We start from the raw sequence: 17,338 nt of genomic DNA on the forward strand, positions 1-17,338 counted from the left end.
ATTTTAATAAGAGAAATAAGCAGATCTGGCGTCTCCAGCTGTTTATCGACACAGTAAGTAGGAATTGGGGTACGTCCGTTGCGTTTCACGGTATCCTATAACTGGTTGGTTGATAGAGATTAATTAATCTTTGCGTCGATGATCAGAGCTTTGAATTAGTGTGAATTTATTCGAGCCGAGTTACCTTTTTATTGATTTATTTCAAAGAGTTATTTTATTTGATTTAATTTTCTTTCTTAGTTAATTAATATTTTCTCAAAATTAAGGCGTGGTGGCTACACCAAAATTATAGGTTTTAGAGAATTGAATGAATTTACCTGCTCTCTGTGGGATCGACCATGCTTATCATCATACTAATTTGTTTTGATAATTCTGCAGGAATTATTTTGGTGGGATACGACGTCCACCAGTAATTCAGGCGTGACATTCCTACCATTAGTCCAATTACAAAAAATTGTAAATATTACTCCTTCCGTCCACGAAAAATATCTTACTTACTATTTTTTTATACGGAAAAGAGTCTTGTTTCACTTTTTAAATCATCACATCATACTTTTTCTCCTACATTTAACTATAAATTGTACTTTTATTCCACTTTTTAACTAATTAATTGTGTATCTTTATTCTACTTTTTTGTACTAACACTACCCTACAAATTAGTATAATTTTATTCTACTTACAACAACTTTAACAATTTTATTAAAATTGGTGTCCACCCTCAAACGAGACTCTTTTTCGTGGACGGAGGGAGTAGTATTTAGATAAAGTTAATGTAATATTTTCATTTAAGACGTTAAAATAAAATTAGATATAAAATCGATAGCCTATTTTTCGAATTAAAAAAAAGCCTATTTTTCATTTCTTCCATGACTTGGGCAGCAGTTTTTTTAAGGAAATAAAGAGAGTGGTTTTAAGGCTAAAACTGATCTTCCACTCATGATTAATTTTTTTATGCTGAAAAGTTAGGCTTGTTTTCCAGTACTTGGAAGTTTTTAATAACTATTAGTTGTCCCTCTTTAAGAAATTTATTAAACTTTTTCTTGAACCCTATTTAAACAGATGCTCGAATTTTGTTGACCTGTATAAAAAAAATACTAGTGTATTACCCGTCGAAATTCGACGGGTACATATTTTATGTAATTTATATATTTTATGTTATTCTTATGATAATTATATAAAATAATTTTTTATGTAAATTATTTATATAATTAATTAAAATAAATTAGTAATACATTTTAAATTATATTAATCTCAACAACTTTTAGCAATTAAATTATTAATTTTATTGAGATCATAAAAATACCCATTAGTTTTCATATGAAATTTTATAAAAAGTTTTCATATTTATGGGTTGTATAATTGGAAAAATTAACTATTTATTTGATAAAATTGTGCTAAGACTTACCTATCCATCAATCACAATTATTTCCAATGCTTCATTGTCTAACTTATCTCTTTGAACTCATAATCGCAAAATTCTGACAACCATATTTTTATTCTTTATTTATGGGTTAATGGCATTCAAACGGATAGCTTCATTATTCGTCGATATTTCTAATATTTAGAATAAGTATATATAACCAACATTTTAAAGTCAATTCCTCAATCTAGCTCGTTTCAAAAAAAAAAAATCAATTCCTCAATCTGCTTTACATCTATTTTGATCAATCATAAAGAACACTAAGGCAACCAAAATAAAACTAACTTAATGTTTGATCATTAAACAATGAGTTTGTTATAACCATTCCCAATTATTTCAGTCACACCCAATTCTTCTACAAAAGAAAAAGTTTGGACTACAATTCTGGTAACATGAATTAAGAATATTAAAAAAATATGAGATAATTCAATTAATTCAACTATATTCAACTACTCAATTTTTGAGACGATTAAAGTTTGTTATTAGCCCATATAGACTAACAGTAGCCACAAAACTAAAAAGTTTCTTGTGAGGATTGTTGTCATAAAGAAAGTAAAATTGCTCTAAAATACATATGCAAAAGAAATTACTTTGCTTGTTAAAATCAGCACGTCTCAGTGAATTAGGCAAAATTATTTCTGTTTTGTTATAAGGAAAGGTTAAAAAATTTAGAACACTAAAATAAATTTGTAGAGAAACTGAGTCGTACAATATGAGATCTAGAAAATTATGGTAAATCAACGTAATAAATGTTATACTATACATATTGTATAGTTTTAACTTATTTTGTTAGAAATAGATATTGGGCGCATTCCTCCCTTAAAAAGCCTTATAAGGGAGAGGGTTGTCTCACCAGCCTTATAAGGGAGAGGGTTGTCTCACCATATAAAGTGGCTCATGCCATACAACCCCCGCGCGCAGCGTGGACTATTCCAAACGTCATCTGTTGACAACGAAACCCTCTATATAAAGTGGCTCATGCCATACACCCCCGCACGCGGGGGCATCATTGGATTGGGTTGGCTCTGATACCATGTTAGAAATATATATTGAGCTCATTCCTCCTTTAAAAAGCCTTATAAGGCAGAGGGTTGCCTCACCATATAAAGTGGCTTATGTCATTATCTCCAATCCAATGTGGGACACTTCAATATATTCGTACAAATGCAAAAAAAAAAAAAAAATGCTTTGCTTGTCAAAATCAACACATCTCAGCGAATTAGGCAAAATTATTTTTATTTTGTTATAGGAGAAGGTCACAAAATAAATGCATAGAGAAACTGAGCCGTATAGTATGAGATTAGAAAATTATGGCAAATCAGTATGTTATACTATACACATTGTATAGTTTTAACTTGTTGATACTTTTTGTAGCCGAAGATTGTTCCACGAACGTATAATCTAAATAAAAAAACGAAGAAGATCAGGAAATATGTGAAAGAAATAAAATTAATCTTACACCTTTTTTATAAATGAAATATAAGAATAGTTGATTTCACAAAGAATTATTCTTTCGACGAGATTTATCTATATTTGAGTCAAAATGTTGGTTATTATTAATAAAATATATTTATACTCATGATAAAATGAAACAATTAAATAACAATTAAAAAATTAAATTGTATATATATGTTGACTCGTGAAATCTTCTGCGTGGAGAATCACGTACGAAATTATAACTATTTATATAGCTTGTATACGTGGAGTTTGATAGCATATTAATGCATGTTATTGATTTTTATACATTTGTATGTTATTGATTTTTATAGATTTTTTAATGGGTGAAGTTTAAATAGAGGTGGGGATTGATTAGAGATATGGAAAAATAAAAGAATGAACGAGAATTGAAGAAAATTGAAATAGAGTGATTATTTGACGGCATGTAGGATATGATTTATTTTTCTCCTCTAATTAAAGTCTACTACGAAACAAAGGTTAATTGCTAGGATGCTTCCCTTCTAATTAATAAGTTTGGGGTTCAAATCACTAGAGCAGTTAATATGTGTGTGACTTTGTTGTATGTCTCTTTCTCTTGAAAAAATAAAACTAACACAAGTCAATGAGAGATAGAGAATTTACTAAGTCCAAATTCTCTCTCTTTTGCTACTTATTTTTTCTTAGAAAGTGCAGAGTATTTGTTTATGTTGCAAGTGTTGGATTCATTCATAAAGTATACTGTTTTCCTCTGTTTCTGTGTTTAGGAAGGGTAGATATGGCGTATGCTGCGCTTCTCTCGGCTTTGCAAGCGCTGAGGAAGGCAACGCAGCAAGATCACTTGTACAATTTGTCCACAATCAAACATCAAATCACAATTCTTGATGAAAAGTTGTGTTTCTTGCAAGATTTCCTCGAAAATGATCCGCCGGCAGGCGGAATAGCTACTGATTCTCTGGAAGGACGCATCAGAGAAGCTGCGTATCAAGCTGAAGACATCGTAGACTTCCATGTCCAAAATCCGCTTGTCCCTGTTACTGTCAGAAGGTCTATATATCAAGACTTTCAAAATGTTGTGGATGAAGTTGTTTCCATTGTGCAACAAGTGGTGGTGATCAAGGAAAGTCGAAAAGAGATCAAAGCTTTGCAGTTGAGTGATCATACCTATGGTGATGCACCTATTGGGAAAACGGCTATGGTTGGATTTGACGACGAACTGATGGAAATCAAGAATCAGTTGTGTGGAGGATCAACTAATGTTAAGGTCGTTTCCTTGGTTGGGATGGCGGGGATTGGTAAGACGACTTTAGCCACTAATGTTTTCTGCGATCCGTGTGTTGAGTATCACTTCCATGTCCGTGCTTGGACAGCCGTGACACAAGATCACAGAAGGTCAAATATTCTCCGAGGCCTCCTCCATTCAATGGCTGAGAATTCGAGCCCGGGATCAGAACAAGTGGATGAGCTTGTGTACAAGAGTTTGAAGGGGAGAAGGTACCTCGTCGTGTTGGATGATATGTGGAGCACGGAGGCGTGGGATGACGTAAAGATGATCTTCCCCGACGATCATAATGGCAGTCGGATCCTAGTAACCACCAGATTAGTAGACGTGGCTGTCTACGCCAACTCCTCTGCCCCTTTCCATCAGATGCGATTCTTGAACGAGGAGCAGAGCTGGGAGCTTCTCCGGGGCAAGGTGTTTGGGGAGGAACGTCGTTGCCCTCGTGAACTGGAGGAAACTGGAAGATGGATTGCGAGAAACTGTCGTGGGCTTCCACTCTCGATCATTGTGGTTGCAGGGCTGCTCAAGGTAGATAGGAGGAAGCATCAATGGGAGAATATTGGTAGGGATGTGAGTTTAGCTGTGACTGCATCACGCGACGAGGAAGAGCACCTCCCAACGGAGATATTGTCGTTGAGTTATAACCACTTGCCTCATCATCTGAAGCCGTGCTTCCTCTCCATGGGCGGCTTCCCAGAAGACTACCAAATCCCCGTGTTCGAGCTCATAGCCATGTGGGTTGCAGAAGGATTTCTCAGACCAATTAGGTCGAAAAGCTTGGAACTAGTGGCTGAGGCGTATTTGGAGGATCTTGTCAAGAGAAGTCTAGTTTTGGTCACGATGAATAGGTCTAACGGGAAGCCTAGATTCTGCAGCATACATGATCTGTTGAGGGATCTGTGCATTAAGAGAGGTCGATTCGAAAGATTCCTCCACCCCATGAATGGGATTCAGGAGAGCATGAAGCAGAAGCGCCGCCTCTGGTTCTCCAAATGCGTGGAGTGGTTCCACTTCAGGAACGCGTGCTCCTCCCCTGCTCGCTCTGTCTTCTGCTGCTCTTACAACGACGAGGTGCTCATCGGCTTCAGCCACCTCAAGATACTGCACATTCTTGAAGTGAACTTTGAGTACTTCCCTATTCACATATTGCAATTCCTCCATCTCAAGTTCCTGGCCTTTGCGAGTGGCTTCATTCGCTACTCCACGCTCCCTCCCTCACTGCCTAAACTCGAGAATCTGCAGAGCTTGATTGTGGGTTCATCGGTTAAGTTTAGTTCACATGAGTATAGGTTAGTTGTACCCTTACCAATTTGGGAGATGCCACAGCTTCGGCATCTTGTGTTTCTCAACATAACCTTGTCCCCTGCTTCGTTCCTCTCTCCGGTCCTAGAAAACTTGCAAACGCTTTCGAGGGTGAGAAACTTCAGCTTCACTAGAGAGGCCATTGAGAGGATTCCGAATTTGAAGAGACTCAAAGGTATGTACACGGGTAGATCATCGTTATATCAACTTGGCAATCTCATTTATCTGCACAAACTCGAGACGTTGAATCTCTGCTTCGTGCCAACGGCTGCGGTCAGGTTCGGAGTGCCGCTCGGGGTTAAGAAACTGACTCTTAGAGGCTGCGAGATTCCTTGGGAAGACGTGACGGCTGGGATTGGGTGTTTGCCGAATCTGGAAGTGTTGAAGCTCAAGTGTTTGAGTGGTGTGGGTGAAGAGTGGGAGGCAGTGGAGGGAGGCTTCCCCGTGCTGAGATTCTTGCTCATGGAGAGGCTTGATCTGCGGCGTTGGGTGGCCGAGGCCACGCACTTCCCGAGGCTCGAGCGCCTCGTGATCAGGCATTGCTCGAGGCTCGAGAGCGTGCCTTGTGGTATCGGAGAAATAGCGACGCTTCAAATGATGGAGGTGGATCACTGCACGCCCTCCGCAGCAGATTCGGCGAGGGAGATTCTTGAGGAACAACTCGATTTGGGAAATGATGCTCTTCAAGTTCGTGTGTTGCCCCTCATTAGCAATCAATTTTAATTTTGGGGGCATTTGTGTTGGTTTTGAAATAAGAGTTGTAGCAGATATCGTTGAGAATATGAGTTGTAGAATCTCACTTGTGGTTCAGATCATGAATTCTACTTTTAATGGAAATTTAAATATCTTTTTCTTTTTGAAACTATGGAAATGTAAATATTAGTTTATGAAGTTTGGTAATTTTTACGTTCATGAATATATATATTACTCTTACAAAAATAATTATTATTATTTATAGAAGAAAAAAAAACTTTATTTCTCCCATTTGACTTGGTCTATATTCTTTTTGGGTTGTTCTATTTAATTCTTTCACAAAAATTTGGGTACAATCGAGTGTACCGTAAAATTGGATTGACCTGTATCCAGACCTTGACCTGCATCCTAATCTGAACTCACATGCTAGCCCAAATCGTGTAAAATACTATTCGGTTATACAAATGACATTGTCTATAATTGACATTATTCGGTTATATAAATGACATTGTAACATTTTAAAATATTATAGTGTCATTTTCAATCTTATACTATTATTTGAAATATTATAGTGTCATTTATAATCGTATAGTGGCAATTATACATAATGTCATTTACAATGTTATAGTGTCATTTATATAACAGAATAGTGTCAATTAAAGACAATGTCATTTATATAACCGAATAGTGTCATTTATACGATTTAGGTCGGAATGTGGGTTCGAATCAAGATGCAGGTCAAGGTTTGGGTGTGGATCAATCTGATTGTATGATACACCTGATTGTACCCATGACCACCTTTAATTTTATCTATTTCTTTTTTAGGTAATTACGAAAAATAAAGCACAAATTTATAAATAAAAAAAAGAAAAAAAAAAAAAAAGAAGTAAAAAATCTTATATTCTTATTCAACATTCCACGTCCATTAATTATAACTTCTTGAAAAACTAGGGTGGAAAAGATGACTTTTTTTTATCGGATAACAAAAATTTAAGGCCATATTAGGAAAGATGGGATCTTAATGTCTCATAATTTAGTGTCTCTCGTTGTGTTCTATTATTAATTTATTACAATTTTTAATTATTTTTTTAATTTTAATTTGTTATGTTTTAATATAATAAAAAGACAATTAACAAGATTCACTCATCCAATCAGGATTTATAATTATTTTTTATATTTATTTGAATTAATAATGAATTATTTAGGTTAATTAATTTAATGTTAGGATATACTCCTAACTTTTAAAATTTTCTAGTTTTAGTGATAAATATTAATTAGAGTTTATTATATAATAATATTTTTTATTTTATAACAATTAATTATATAAAATACACTAAATTGTGAGACAGAGGATGTCATACGCGAATTAGGATGAATTTGTATTCAAGGTGTTTGATCCTTGGCACTATATAACTCACACAAAAGATAATTTATTTTTTGATATTCTCTGTCATTATATTACTAGTAAATTAAAATCGTTAACTTTTTTATTTTTATTTTTCTAAAACCAATCCGCTTGGATGACGACGACGACAATAATAATAATAATAATAGTAGTAAGTGAAGCATTGGGGCCCACCAATACGTAAGCATCTTGGAAAAAAATTACACCCACGTTGTTACTTTGACTTGAATTTGTGTAAGTTTACTTTCATCTTCTAATGTTTTTTTATGAGATTATCCTCATCCAAATCCCATAATTAAATTTAAACTTGGAGATGATCATATTCAACGTCATACTTTGCAAAATCAACATAATCACAGATTCAAACTAGTAGAAGAATTCAAACTTTTTTCATTATTATAATTTTCTTGCAACTCGTAATTAGTTCATTTTGCTCAAGAATAACTCGTCACCCCACCTAAATAAATATGTGATCCCAAAAATCAGTTTTAATTGATAAAATGGCTAACAAGAATCTGATCATAGCAACTCTTTTGGCCATCATCTTCGTATTGTCTCTTGCTTCGATGTGCGATGCATCTCGACTGAGTTATCAAGGTACAATATTAATATTAGTAATCTCATTAATTACGTATATCATACAACTAATCTTTATGTTTCATTTCATCAATTTTATTCTTTCTTATCTCCAAAACTATGCAGAATTTGGCGCTAAGTTAGAAAAATGTGGCCCGTGTTTCTGTTGCCAACCGAATAATCCGCTGTGCTGCCTCTGCGCCTGCCCCGTGCCGCCGTGAAAAGCTATAGTTTGAGACCAGATTTTTCTGCTTCATTAATTATGATTAGTATGAGGATGTAATAAACTTGATTTGGTTTGTTGTTTGATGAATAAATTTATGTTCCGTAAATAGTCATTTCTTGTTCATTCATGATATAAGAGAATCAGTGAAGGTAGCAATTAACTAGGCTATAATTAATTTTATTGAACTTAATTAAAGACAAACAAGAGCTAGAGATGGTGGTGGAGTAGCTATTAAAAGTATATAACTTCAAAGTTGGGAGCTGACAAGCTCTCCACTGCTTCGTTCTTATCCAAGAGACAAACTTGAACATGAAATGGAAGATCTTCCCCTTGTGATTCCTCAATCTCTTTCACACACATCGTCGCTGATCATTTGCTGCAGTTGAACAACAATATATATTTCTTGCAGTTTGAGATGGGATCTCCTTCAGCTCTTCTAAATGAAAAAGATAAAGCTTCTCTTGCAGTCCAATGCTCCAGACTACAATGCCAAGTATTTGAGGCAAGGGAATATATTGGCCTTCACATTGGGTGTTCCAAAGCCTTCCAATGCACACCACAATTTAAACTTCTCGAGAAGGGGCAATACACCTATATATGATCTTCCTTCCCATTCAAAGCCACCTTTCATCATAAGAGTCCGACTCTAGTTTATGCAGAGAATCATTCCCTCTAAAATCATACACATAGGAGACGTACAGAGATTCCAATGTACACATATATACATTTTATATATACTATTGCTTAAACAATAATAATCATCATGCATGGTTGATTCCCTCTGGATCTCCCAGAATACTTTATTCTCAGCTTCTCGATCTTGGGAATTCTCTTCATCACACTTGAAATTATTTGCAGGGAGACGCAAACTTGCTCAGCCATCTCAATATGCCTCAGCTGAGGCATGCATTTTCCAAATCTCAGTAGGCGCACTACACTTATGCGGACCAGAAACAATCAATGTCTGCAAATTCCAAAGGTGATTCAACGAAGAAAAGATCGAGGACATGCTATTAACTTCAACACTGCCCCTCGTTCTGTACAAGAAGATAAATTGCATTCCTATATTGATTATAAGTTGGTAGATGCCTGGAAATTAATTTTGGAATACATTGCAAGTTGTCATATATATTCCATTAATTAGTTTGCAAAAATGCCCTAAAATTCCAAGTCAATATCATTTAATTTAGAACAAAAATAACACGCGAAATAATAGATGTAAACTAACATGTAGCTCTTACATCTCGTAGTAATACTCCTAGAATTACTTACGAATCATGAAATCCTGCAGGGAGGCAGGCTTCTACTTCGTCGTATATTAATGGCTTAAAGAAATTTGAATAAAACAAAAAAAAGTTAGGAGTCTGTCAGACAGCTGCAAGACCACCCCAGCCCAACGAAGTGAGCCAAGAACGATCCTCTACTACACCAGCGGCCCAGAAACCGAACCACTGGGTGCAGTTAATCACGCTCTGGTCGAGCAGCCATGGCTCATCCACCAGACTTGGTTTCCTGTCTCCTTAGAAATCAAGGATACAGAGGTACGAGCCTATAGAACAGATCCTGTTCAAGTAAGGTCGTATCCATGACAACTGAACTTTGCCTTTAAATATGCGTTACTTTGTTCATTTCTTTTCGATGTGGGATAGATAATAAATCCATTAAAGACCCACAGCTCTGCCAATAACTTATTCTTCCTTGATTAGTTCAATGTCTAACAATACGTACGAGCCTTCCTCAAAATGAAAATTTACACACAACAGACACGAATTAATTAGTCGATGAATTTAACAAAAGTATAGACAAATGTAAATAGGGTTTTTGTAAGAAGGTTACTGGTCTTCTTAGTAGCTCGAGCTGCATCAGATGGAAAAGCAGCCAGGATGCCATGATCAAACTCTTCTTCATAGTTCATGCTGCCATGCTATGCTATATAACGAAGTATGTATATATGCTATTTAGTTCTGCAGCATGTATAGCAGATTGAGGATGAATGTTGCGATTTCATCGTTGGATTTTTGTTATTCAAATGTGTTGTGAGTGTTTTAACAGACACGGAGACACCAACAACTTCGACGTAAGAGATGGATGTCAAAACCGAAGAGGAAGTACTTGATATCATTCATTGCAGGTGCCAGGTGCTAATGCTTCTCATACACACCTTTATTCACACAGTTGTTTCTGTGCTTTTCTTACATGAATATAAAGATATTTTTTACATCAACATATGTCCTAAATGAGTGTACTAGATTGCAACACGTAACCACTGAGTGCTATCTTGTTTTCAATGCGAGTTTCATTCATAAAATAGATAGCAGAATGAGTGTAATATTGTTGAGGTGTGGCTTCAAATTTCAACACCTATCATCCCACATCGATTTTGGACTCTTAATAATCATGTATATAAACATAACATCCAATACTAAGCATCGCCGAGCTTTGTAACGTGAGCTTGTAACCCAAGTGGGGGCCTTAAAATGGTTGGATGTTGGCCCGAACTAACTGACTGGGCTTTGTGGCGCAATCTCTGGCCCGCCCGTTCCAAGCTGGGAGTTGGGCCACGGGTCCTGTGCGGAGGCTTCTTGACCCGTAGAGTGGAGGGCACCGCGTCAGGCTGGTTTCACAGAGCAGCGACAACCTCCCGCTCTCGGCAGTGGAAGGATAACGGGTCGGTGCGTTCCAAGCCCATTAAAGCCAGATATGTCGGCCCAATTGGACAACCATTTTTTTTCATTTCTTATTTTTTTTTTCTCTAGTTAAATTACTCGAGTTATTTTCGTTTTGTCACTCTAAAAAATCACTTAATAAACTAAAATCTATATATTATATATAGGAGTCTTCTCTCTCCATTTTTTTCTCTTCTCCCATTAATTTTTTTACTATTTTTTTTTCTTTTTATAATTTTAATTCTTTTCTAAACATTATCAAATTTTAATTTATAAATAAAAATCAATGTGCATCTTAAGTTTAAGTTCGTCAGAAGATCTTTAAAATGAATATGTAATTAAAATTTTAAAATATTTTATTTTCTTTCTCTTTATTAAAATTTTTAGAAAAATTATTTATGTTTGTGTATGAAAATATTTATTTATTTATTTATTTATTTATTTATTTATTATTATTATTATTATTATTATTATTATTATTATTATTATTATTATTATGTGTAATATTAATTTTCATTATCGAATACTTTAAAATAATTTAATACCTATAATTATCATTACACTTTATACATAATTAAAAATTACGTTTTTAAATTCAGAATTTTATTGAGTAATTAGTATTTTATTTTTAAATCATATTTTGCATTTATTATATTTTTTATGCTTAATATTTATAGTTTGTTTTATATATATATATATATATATATATATATATATATATAATTTCGATTTCGCCGTGCATCACACGGATGGTCGTACTAGTAAGCATATTAATGATCACTTTCAATTTTTTAAAGTTTTAAATAATTCTTTTCTTTAATCTTATGATAACTATTTCTTTATACTAATTTCCCAATTATTTCAAAGTTTCGAAAAAGGTTAATTTTTTAAGATTTTAATTTTCTAAGATTTTTATTATATTAATATTTTATTTTTATAATAAATAATTATAAAATAATCAAAGATCGGACCATCTAACTTATTAAATATGTTGAATATATCCTTTCAAAAAATATTGCTCGGATGTGTATTAGTTTTTATGCATTTTGACGTAGTTACTTATTCATTTTATAAGGCGAAAGACTTTGCATACGTATCTCTAATCACCGTTTTCTGTGTGAAAATTTATTTGTATGCATTAAAATTGTACCAAATATATTTATTTGATCTTCGTTGAACCTTGAAGAGTGTTTTTGCCCTTTCGACCCTTTTGGATAGAGATGTCAATCGGGCCAGCCCATCGGATTTTAGGCCAGCTCTATCGAGTTTCAGGTTAATCGGGTGCGGACTAATCAGGCTGAGGATTTTGTCGGGTTATAAATTTTCAACCCTAATCCTAAACGTTCGGGTTTCGGGCTAGCCCATCGGGCTAGTCGGCTTAAATGCGTAAAATAAAATAATCATTTGTATTTTGTTATTTTTAATGATCTAATGTATAAAATATACATAGAAATCAAATATATAAATTATACAGCAAGCATGAAATGCAAAAATATAAGATATTGAAAAAAACATCAAGATTGCATAACATATAAAATAAGTTGGTAACAATAAAATGTTCAACTTTGTTAACGAAAAAATAATAAAATATCCAACAATAGTTTGAATTCATAGAAGCAAAGCATCTCAAAAATACAAAAAAGTGAAATGATGAGACTTTATAATATTTTATCATTTTTTTATTTTTATATCTAAATATTTAATATTAAGTATTCGGATTTCGGGCTAGCCCATCGGGTTAGTCGGCCCGGCCCTATCGGGTGCTGGGCTATTCAGTTACGGGCTAATAGGGTTGTAATTTTTATCGGGTTGAAAATATTTAACCCTAACCCTCTCGGGTGGCGGGTTAATCGGGCCAGCCCACGGGTTTCGGGCTAGATTGACATCCCTACTTTTGGATAAGAATTTGCACTATCTATATATATATGAAACACCAGTTTTCAATGGATAATTTTACCCGCCAATTTTTCTCTCTCCTTATATCACTTATTTTATCACACTTTCTCTCTCCTACCTAACCAACTCACACCACACGTCTATCACTTATCTCACTTCTCACAAATCACAATCTATAATATTTTTTGATATCCACCAATTTTTTCTCACTTTCTTTTTTTATTCTTTTTAAAAATCATCAAATTCTCTTCATGAAAAATATTTAATATGGATGTTAAATTAAAGATCATGACAAGATCTTTAATTTGATGTAAAAATTACATAAAATAAAATTAACTCGAAAAAGTTATTGTAGTTTGAAATCATAGAATTATTTTTTTTCTCTTTCCTTTCTTCTCTCTCCTCTCTCCTCTCTCCTATCTCCTATGTCCATTCTTCTTCTTCTTTTTTTCGGTTGTTTTATTATTCTTTTTTAAAAATAATTTTATATTATATTAGCTCATTTCAAAGTTCTTTAATTTAGAATATTATTTTTGAAGTAGAGTGGTGCGTCGTTTTACACCAAAAATATCCGGCAGTCAGCCGGTATGCCCACACTGCGCAGACAGCAGTAAGCAAAATCGTCTCCCAAGGGACTGGCGAGAATTTCTCCAATTAAAGTCTGCAAAGTAATCACGAAATTTTGAGAAGAAAATATAGAAAATACTAAACTTAAAATTAAATAAATAAAATCCGAATAAACCAATTTTTCCAATTAACTAAAAGATGAATAAAAATTCCAACAATTAATAAAAGAATTCCAGCAATCAATTAAGTCCACCCTAGCTCAATTATTTCGATCATCGATGCAAAAATAACTTTAAATCATGCAAACAAACCAGTTATAACCACCGAAGACGCTTCTGACGTGATCTTATTTCTCCTTAATTATTCGGTAACCAGGAAGACGCTTCACTAATTACTACCCTAATCGACTGACAACCGTAAGAGACGCTCTATAGGTTTAATGAGCCGATAGCATTAATATCTAGAAAAACCCGATTCAAAACCAATAAACTCTGACACAGGATTATTAAATTAAGACTGTTTTTCCCTTGACCCTGATGTGTCAATTTACCACTAATCAAACCTAAACCACAATTACGGATGGCCGGTTCAATTGGCTATATAATTAATTCTAACCCGATAAATATTTGCAACTATCTAATGGATCAAAATAATTAATATCATTAAACATGGAGAATCGCAGATGCAAGCATAAAAATAAAGTATAAGAACAATTAGATCTCACAGAATAATTTCGCTAGTGCTTCCCTAATCAATGCCGGAATAAACTAATTTAGCTAGAAAACATAATCATTAAGCAAAACAAATAAATAAAAAGAATAAATTGCAAATAATGATGAAAGAAATAAAACTTGATTGGAAGAACTCCAAAATCGTGTCCAGTAGCTGCTCTCCCAAAGTGGCGTGAATTATGATGTGAATTATGATATCTCACTTGTTGATGTTCCAACTAATACTAATATATATATATAAGTTAAAAAAAGTCTAAACCTAATTCTAGTCAAATTAAAGTGGCGTGAATAAGGCCCTAGCTAACAATAAAACTAATCTAGTCAAATTAAAGTGGCGCACAGGCCCACAGCCTCAATAGTTGCAATTCAAACAGTTGCAATTCATCCCCTCTTCTCGACAAATTTTGTCTTCAATAGTTGCAATTCAAACAGCAATTCAGGTTCTATTCTCCACAGCCTCAAGCTTCAAAATTCTTCTCAAAATCAAATATTTTTCTCCAAAACCTATCAAATACCATCAAAATACATATAAGATCATAATCATATCCTAAAGATGATATTTAATACAAATTAAACACAGAAAACATAGAAAAATCCCCCAAATAAATGCGTATAAATACGCCCAATCAAATCCTCCCACACTTAAACAAAGCTCGCCCTCGAGCACCAAAAAGAACAAAACGACAGGGAAGGAACAAAAGAAGACTCAAAACAGCAAAAACAAAGCTTTGGCAACAATATGATAAATAATACTCAAAGTCTTGATCAAGATACAGTCATCCACAAACCACTAACTATGCTCTTGCTCAGAAAATTATACCATGTTCCTCATTCAAGTCAAAATTGTGCAAATTCAATCCTGCCTCACCAAGTTCACTCAATTTCTCTCAAAAGACAATTATGGACAGAAAGAATTCACACAATTCACAACTTCATGCCTTCAAACACAGCTTGCCCTTATGTCACTATCTCCACCAAAATATGGAACCAATGCACAAATCAAAAGGTCTTGCATTTTGGTTGTAATGGGGCTTGGGTACGTATAGGTGGGATAAACAAGGAAAAGGGATAAAAAAAAAGGCTCAATATATGACTGAAAACATGCAACACACCAGACCTTCCATCAATAAAACTCTAGAGTAGCTCCTCAAAATATCCACAATCCTCAAAAAGTATGCATCAACTCTAACATATACATATAGAGCATAAGCATGAATGAATGTATACACAATAAGCCCTTTTGTTTTCTTTGCACTTTTTTTTTTTTTCAACAACATATATATCCCCAATAACTTAATGAATCATCACTCAACACACTAAAATGATAGGAATACTCATTTCTCATCTCGTCATAACCTAGTGCATTCACATATTTTCAAGGGACAAAAGCAGGCTAAAATAGGCTAAGGCTCAATATATGTGACTTTTAATCAAACAAAACAGGAGCAAATTAGGCACAAACGGCTCACTAAGGGAATAGTGAAGGTTCGGATAATATGTTCAGGCCAAAATAATGGTTATTCCTAAATGCCTTAATCATTTTCATGCATTAAATTCTCAAACTCAGTCTTGACTATGGCAACAGGGCAAACCAGAAATTCAGCATAGAAATTCGAATCAATCACTCATCAAAGAAACAATAAGAGCTAGTCATGTGTGCTCATTAAGGCTCAATCCTCACAATTTAGTAGGCTTCAAGTAATTTTGATCAAATTTTGCACGTTTTTCTCATACAAGAACACCTACAAACATATGAATAATTCCATCACAAGAGCAACAGCCTATCATACCAAATCCAATATCCTAATCTCAACTCTTCACATCATCCATCATAACATTGCCAAAGGACTCGAAACTGACTCGAAGACCAAACCAACAGACCAACAGAGCAAAAAGGCAAAAACAAACAAAACAAAGAACAAAGACACCCCCTCACACTTGGACAACACAATGTCCTCATTGTGTGAGAGTATGACAGACCAAAACAGAAACAACAGCAGTCAACTAAAAGAAATCAAAAGCTTCAAAAACGAAAAGCAAAAAGAAAGAAACTTCCCTGAACTGGAATCATGTAGGTGGATGAGGGGCTGAAGCTTCCGGCGATGAGGAATGGTGGTTGGGCGGTTCGCTGGTGGTCGGGGCAGGGGTGGACGGACGGAGCAGCGGCGGAATGGAGGGGGTGGCGTTGGGGGAAACCAAATTGAGGGAATTTTGGGGGAATATTTTTTTTTTTTTAAGAGAGAGAAAAAAAAAATGAAAATAAACAAAACAACATTTTTCTTCTTTTTTTTATTTTTTTTTATTATTATTATTTTTAAAATTTTTTTTTTAAGAGAAAAAAAAAATAAACAAAACAAGGGCAAGAAAAATCGGGTTGCCTCCCGATGAGCGCCTTTATTTAACGTCCTTGGCTGGACAGAAAAGAAGTTCAAAATCCTTAGACAATGGTTGGAGACGTCAGGCTGAGCGCATTGAACGACTCCATCTCGACTCCAGCATAGTATGGCTTGAGTAATTGTCCATTAACCTTAAAACACTTTCGTGTTTCGAGGCTTTGGATTTCCACAGCTCCATGAGGACTCACACTAATAACTTCAAACGGGCCCAACCAACGAGATTTCAATTTTCCTGGCATAATCCTTAAGCGTGCGTTAAACAAGAGAACCTTCTGCCCAACTTCAAAGGATTTCCTTCGAATGTATTTGTCATGTAGAAATTTAGTTCGTTCCTTGTAACGACTTGCATGATCATACGCCTCCAATCGAGTCTCCTCTAATTCTTGCAGTTGAAATTTCCGCTCTTTGCCAACAACTTTCTCATCTAAACAGAATTCCTTCACGGCCCAAAAAGCTTTATGCTCCATCTCAACAGGTAGATGACATTGCTTCCCAAAAATCAGCCTGTACGGAGACATACCAATCGGTGACTTGAATGCAGTGCGGTATGCCCATACCGCATCGTCCAGTCTCAAACTCCAATCCTTTCGTCTCGGGTTGACTGTTTTCTCAAGGATGCTCTTGATTTCTCGGTTAGAAACTTCAGCCTGACCGTTGGATTATGGATGATATGCCGTGGCAACTCGATGATGGACTCCATATTTCTTGAAAAGTGCTTCCAAAGTGCGGTTGCAAAAATGAGTT

General features: G+C 34.7%; 2 protein-coding genes, 1 long non-coding RNA gene and 1 other non-coding gene across 4 annotated transcripts; 2 read left to right on the forward strand and 2 right to left on the reverse strand.

Annotated features, from left to right (window-relative positions):
- Positions 1-3,482: 3,482 nt before the first annotated feature.
- Positions 3,483-5,883, forward strand: LOC130992205 (putative late blight resistance protein homolog R1A-4). The gene is made up of 2 exons (XM_057916757.1): positions 3,483-5,613; positions 5,717-5,883. The coding sequence occupies exons 1-2, from the start codon at positions 3,633-3,635 to the stop codon at positions 5,746-5,748; spliced, it is 2,013 nt and encodes a 670-aa protein (XP_057772740.1). The 5' UTR covers positions 3,483-3,632; the 3' UTR covers positions 5,749-5,883.
- A 1,975-nt stretch (positions 5,884-7,858) lies between these two features.
- Positions 7,859-8,444, forward strand: LOC130993431 (uncharacterized). Its single transcript, XR_009091656.1, has 2 exons — positions 7,859-8,133; positions 8,239-8,444. It is a non-coding gene; the product is annotated as an uncharacterized LOC130993431 (long non-coding RNA).
- A 1,255-nt stretch (positions 8,445-9,699) lies between these two features.
- On the reverse strand, positions 9,700-9,919 carry LOC131007432 (small nucleolar RNA U3). The gene has a single exon (XR_009096133.1). It is a non-coding gene; the product is annotated as a small nucleolar RNA U3 (small nucleolar RNA).
- Positions 9,920-16,635: 6,716 nt separating this feature from the next.
- Positions 16,636-17,112, reverse strand: LOC131009795 (uncharacterized). The gene has a single exon (XM_057937202.1). It carries the CDS (start codon positions 17,110-17,112, stop codon positions 16,636-16,638), a length of 477 nt encoding a protein of 158 aa, XP_057793185.1.
- Between the last annotated feature and the right edge of the window lie 226 nt (positions 17,113-17,338).

Source organism: Salvia miltiorrhiza, chromosome 1, assembly GCF_028751815.1.
Source record: "Salvia miltiorrhiza cultivar Shanhuang (shh) chromosome 1, IMPLAD_Smil_shh, whole genome shotgun sequence".
NCBI classification, from domain to species: Eukaryota; Viridiplantae; Streptophyta; class Magnoliopsida; order Lamiales; family Lamiaceae; genus Salvia; species Salvia miltiorrhiza.

Bases quoted from the DNA above. Each gene is read 5' to 3' on its own strand.
- LOC131009795 (XM_057937202.1), bottom strand. From the start codon at position 17,112: ATGTCTCCGTACAGGCTGATTTTTGGGAAGCAATGTCATCTACCTGTT.
- LOC130992205 (XM_057916757.1), top strand. From the start codon at position 3,633: ATGGCGTATGCTGCGCTTCTCTCGGCTTTGCAAGCGCTGAGGAAGGCA. The intron at 5,614-5,716 runs GTATGTACACGG...GGCTGCGGTCAG, and splicing joins GAATTTGAAGAGACTCAAAG to GTTCGGAGTGCCGCTCGGGG.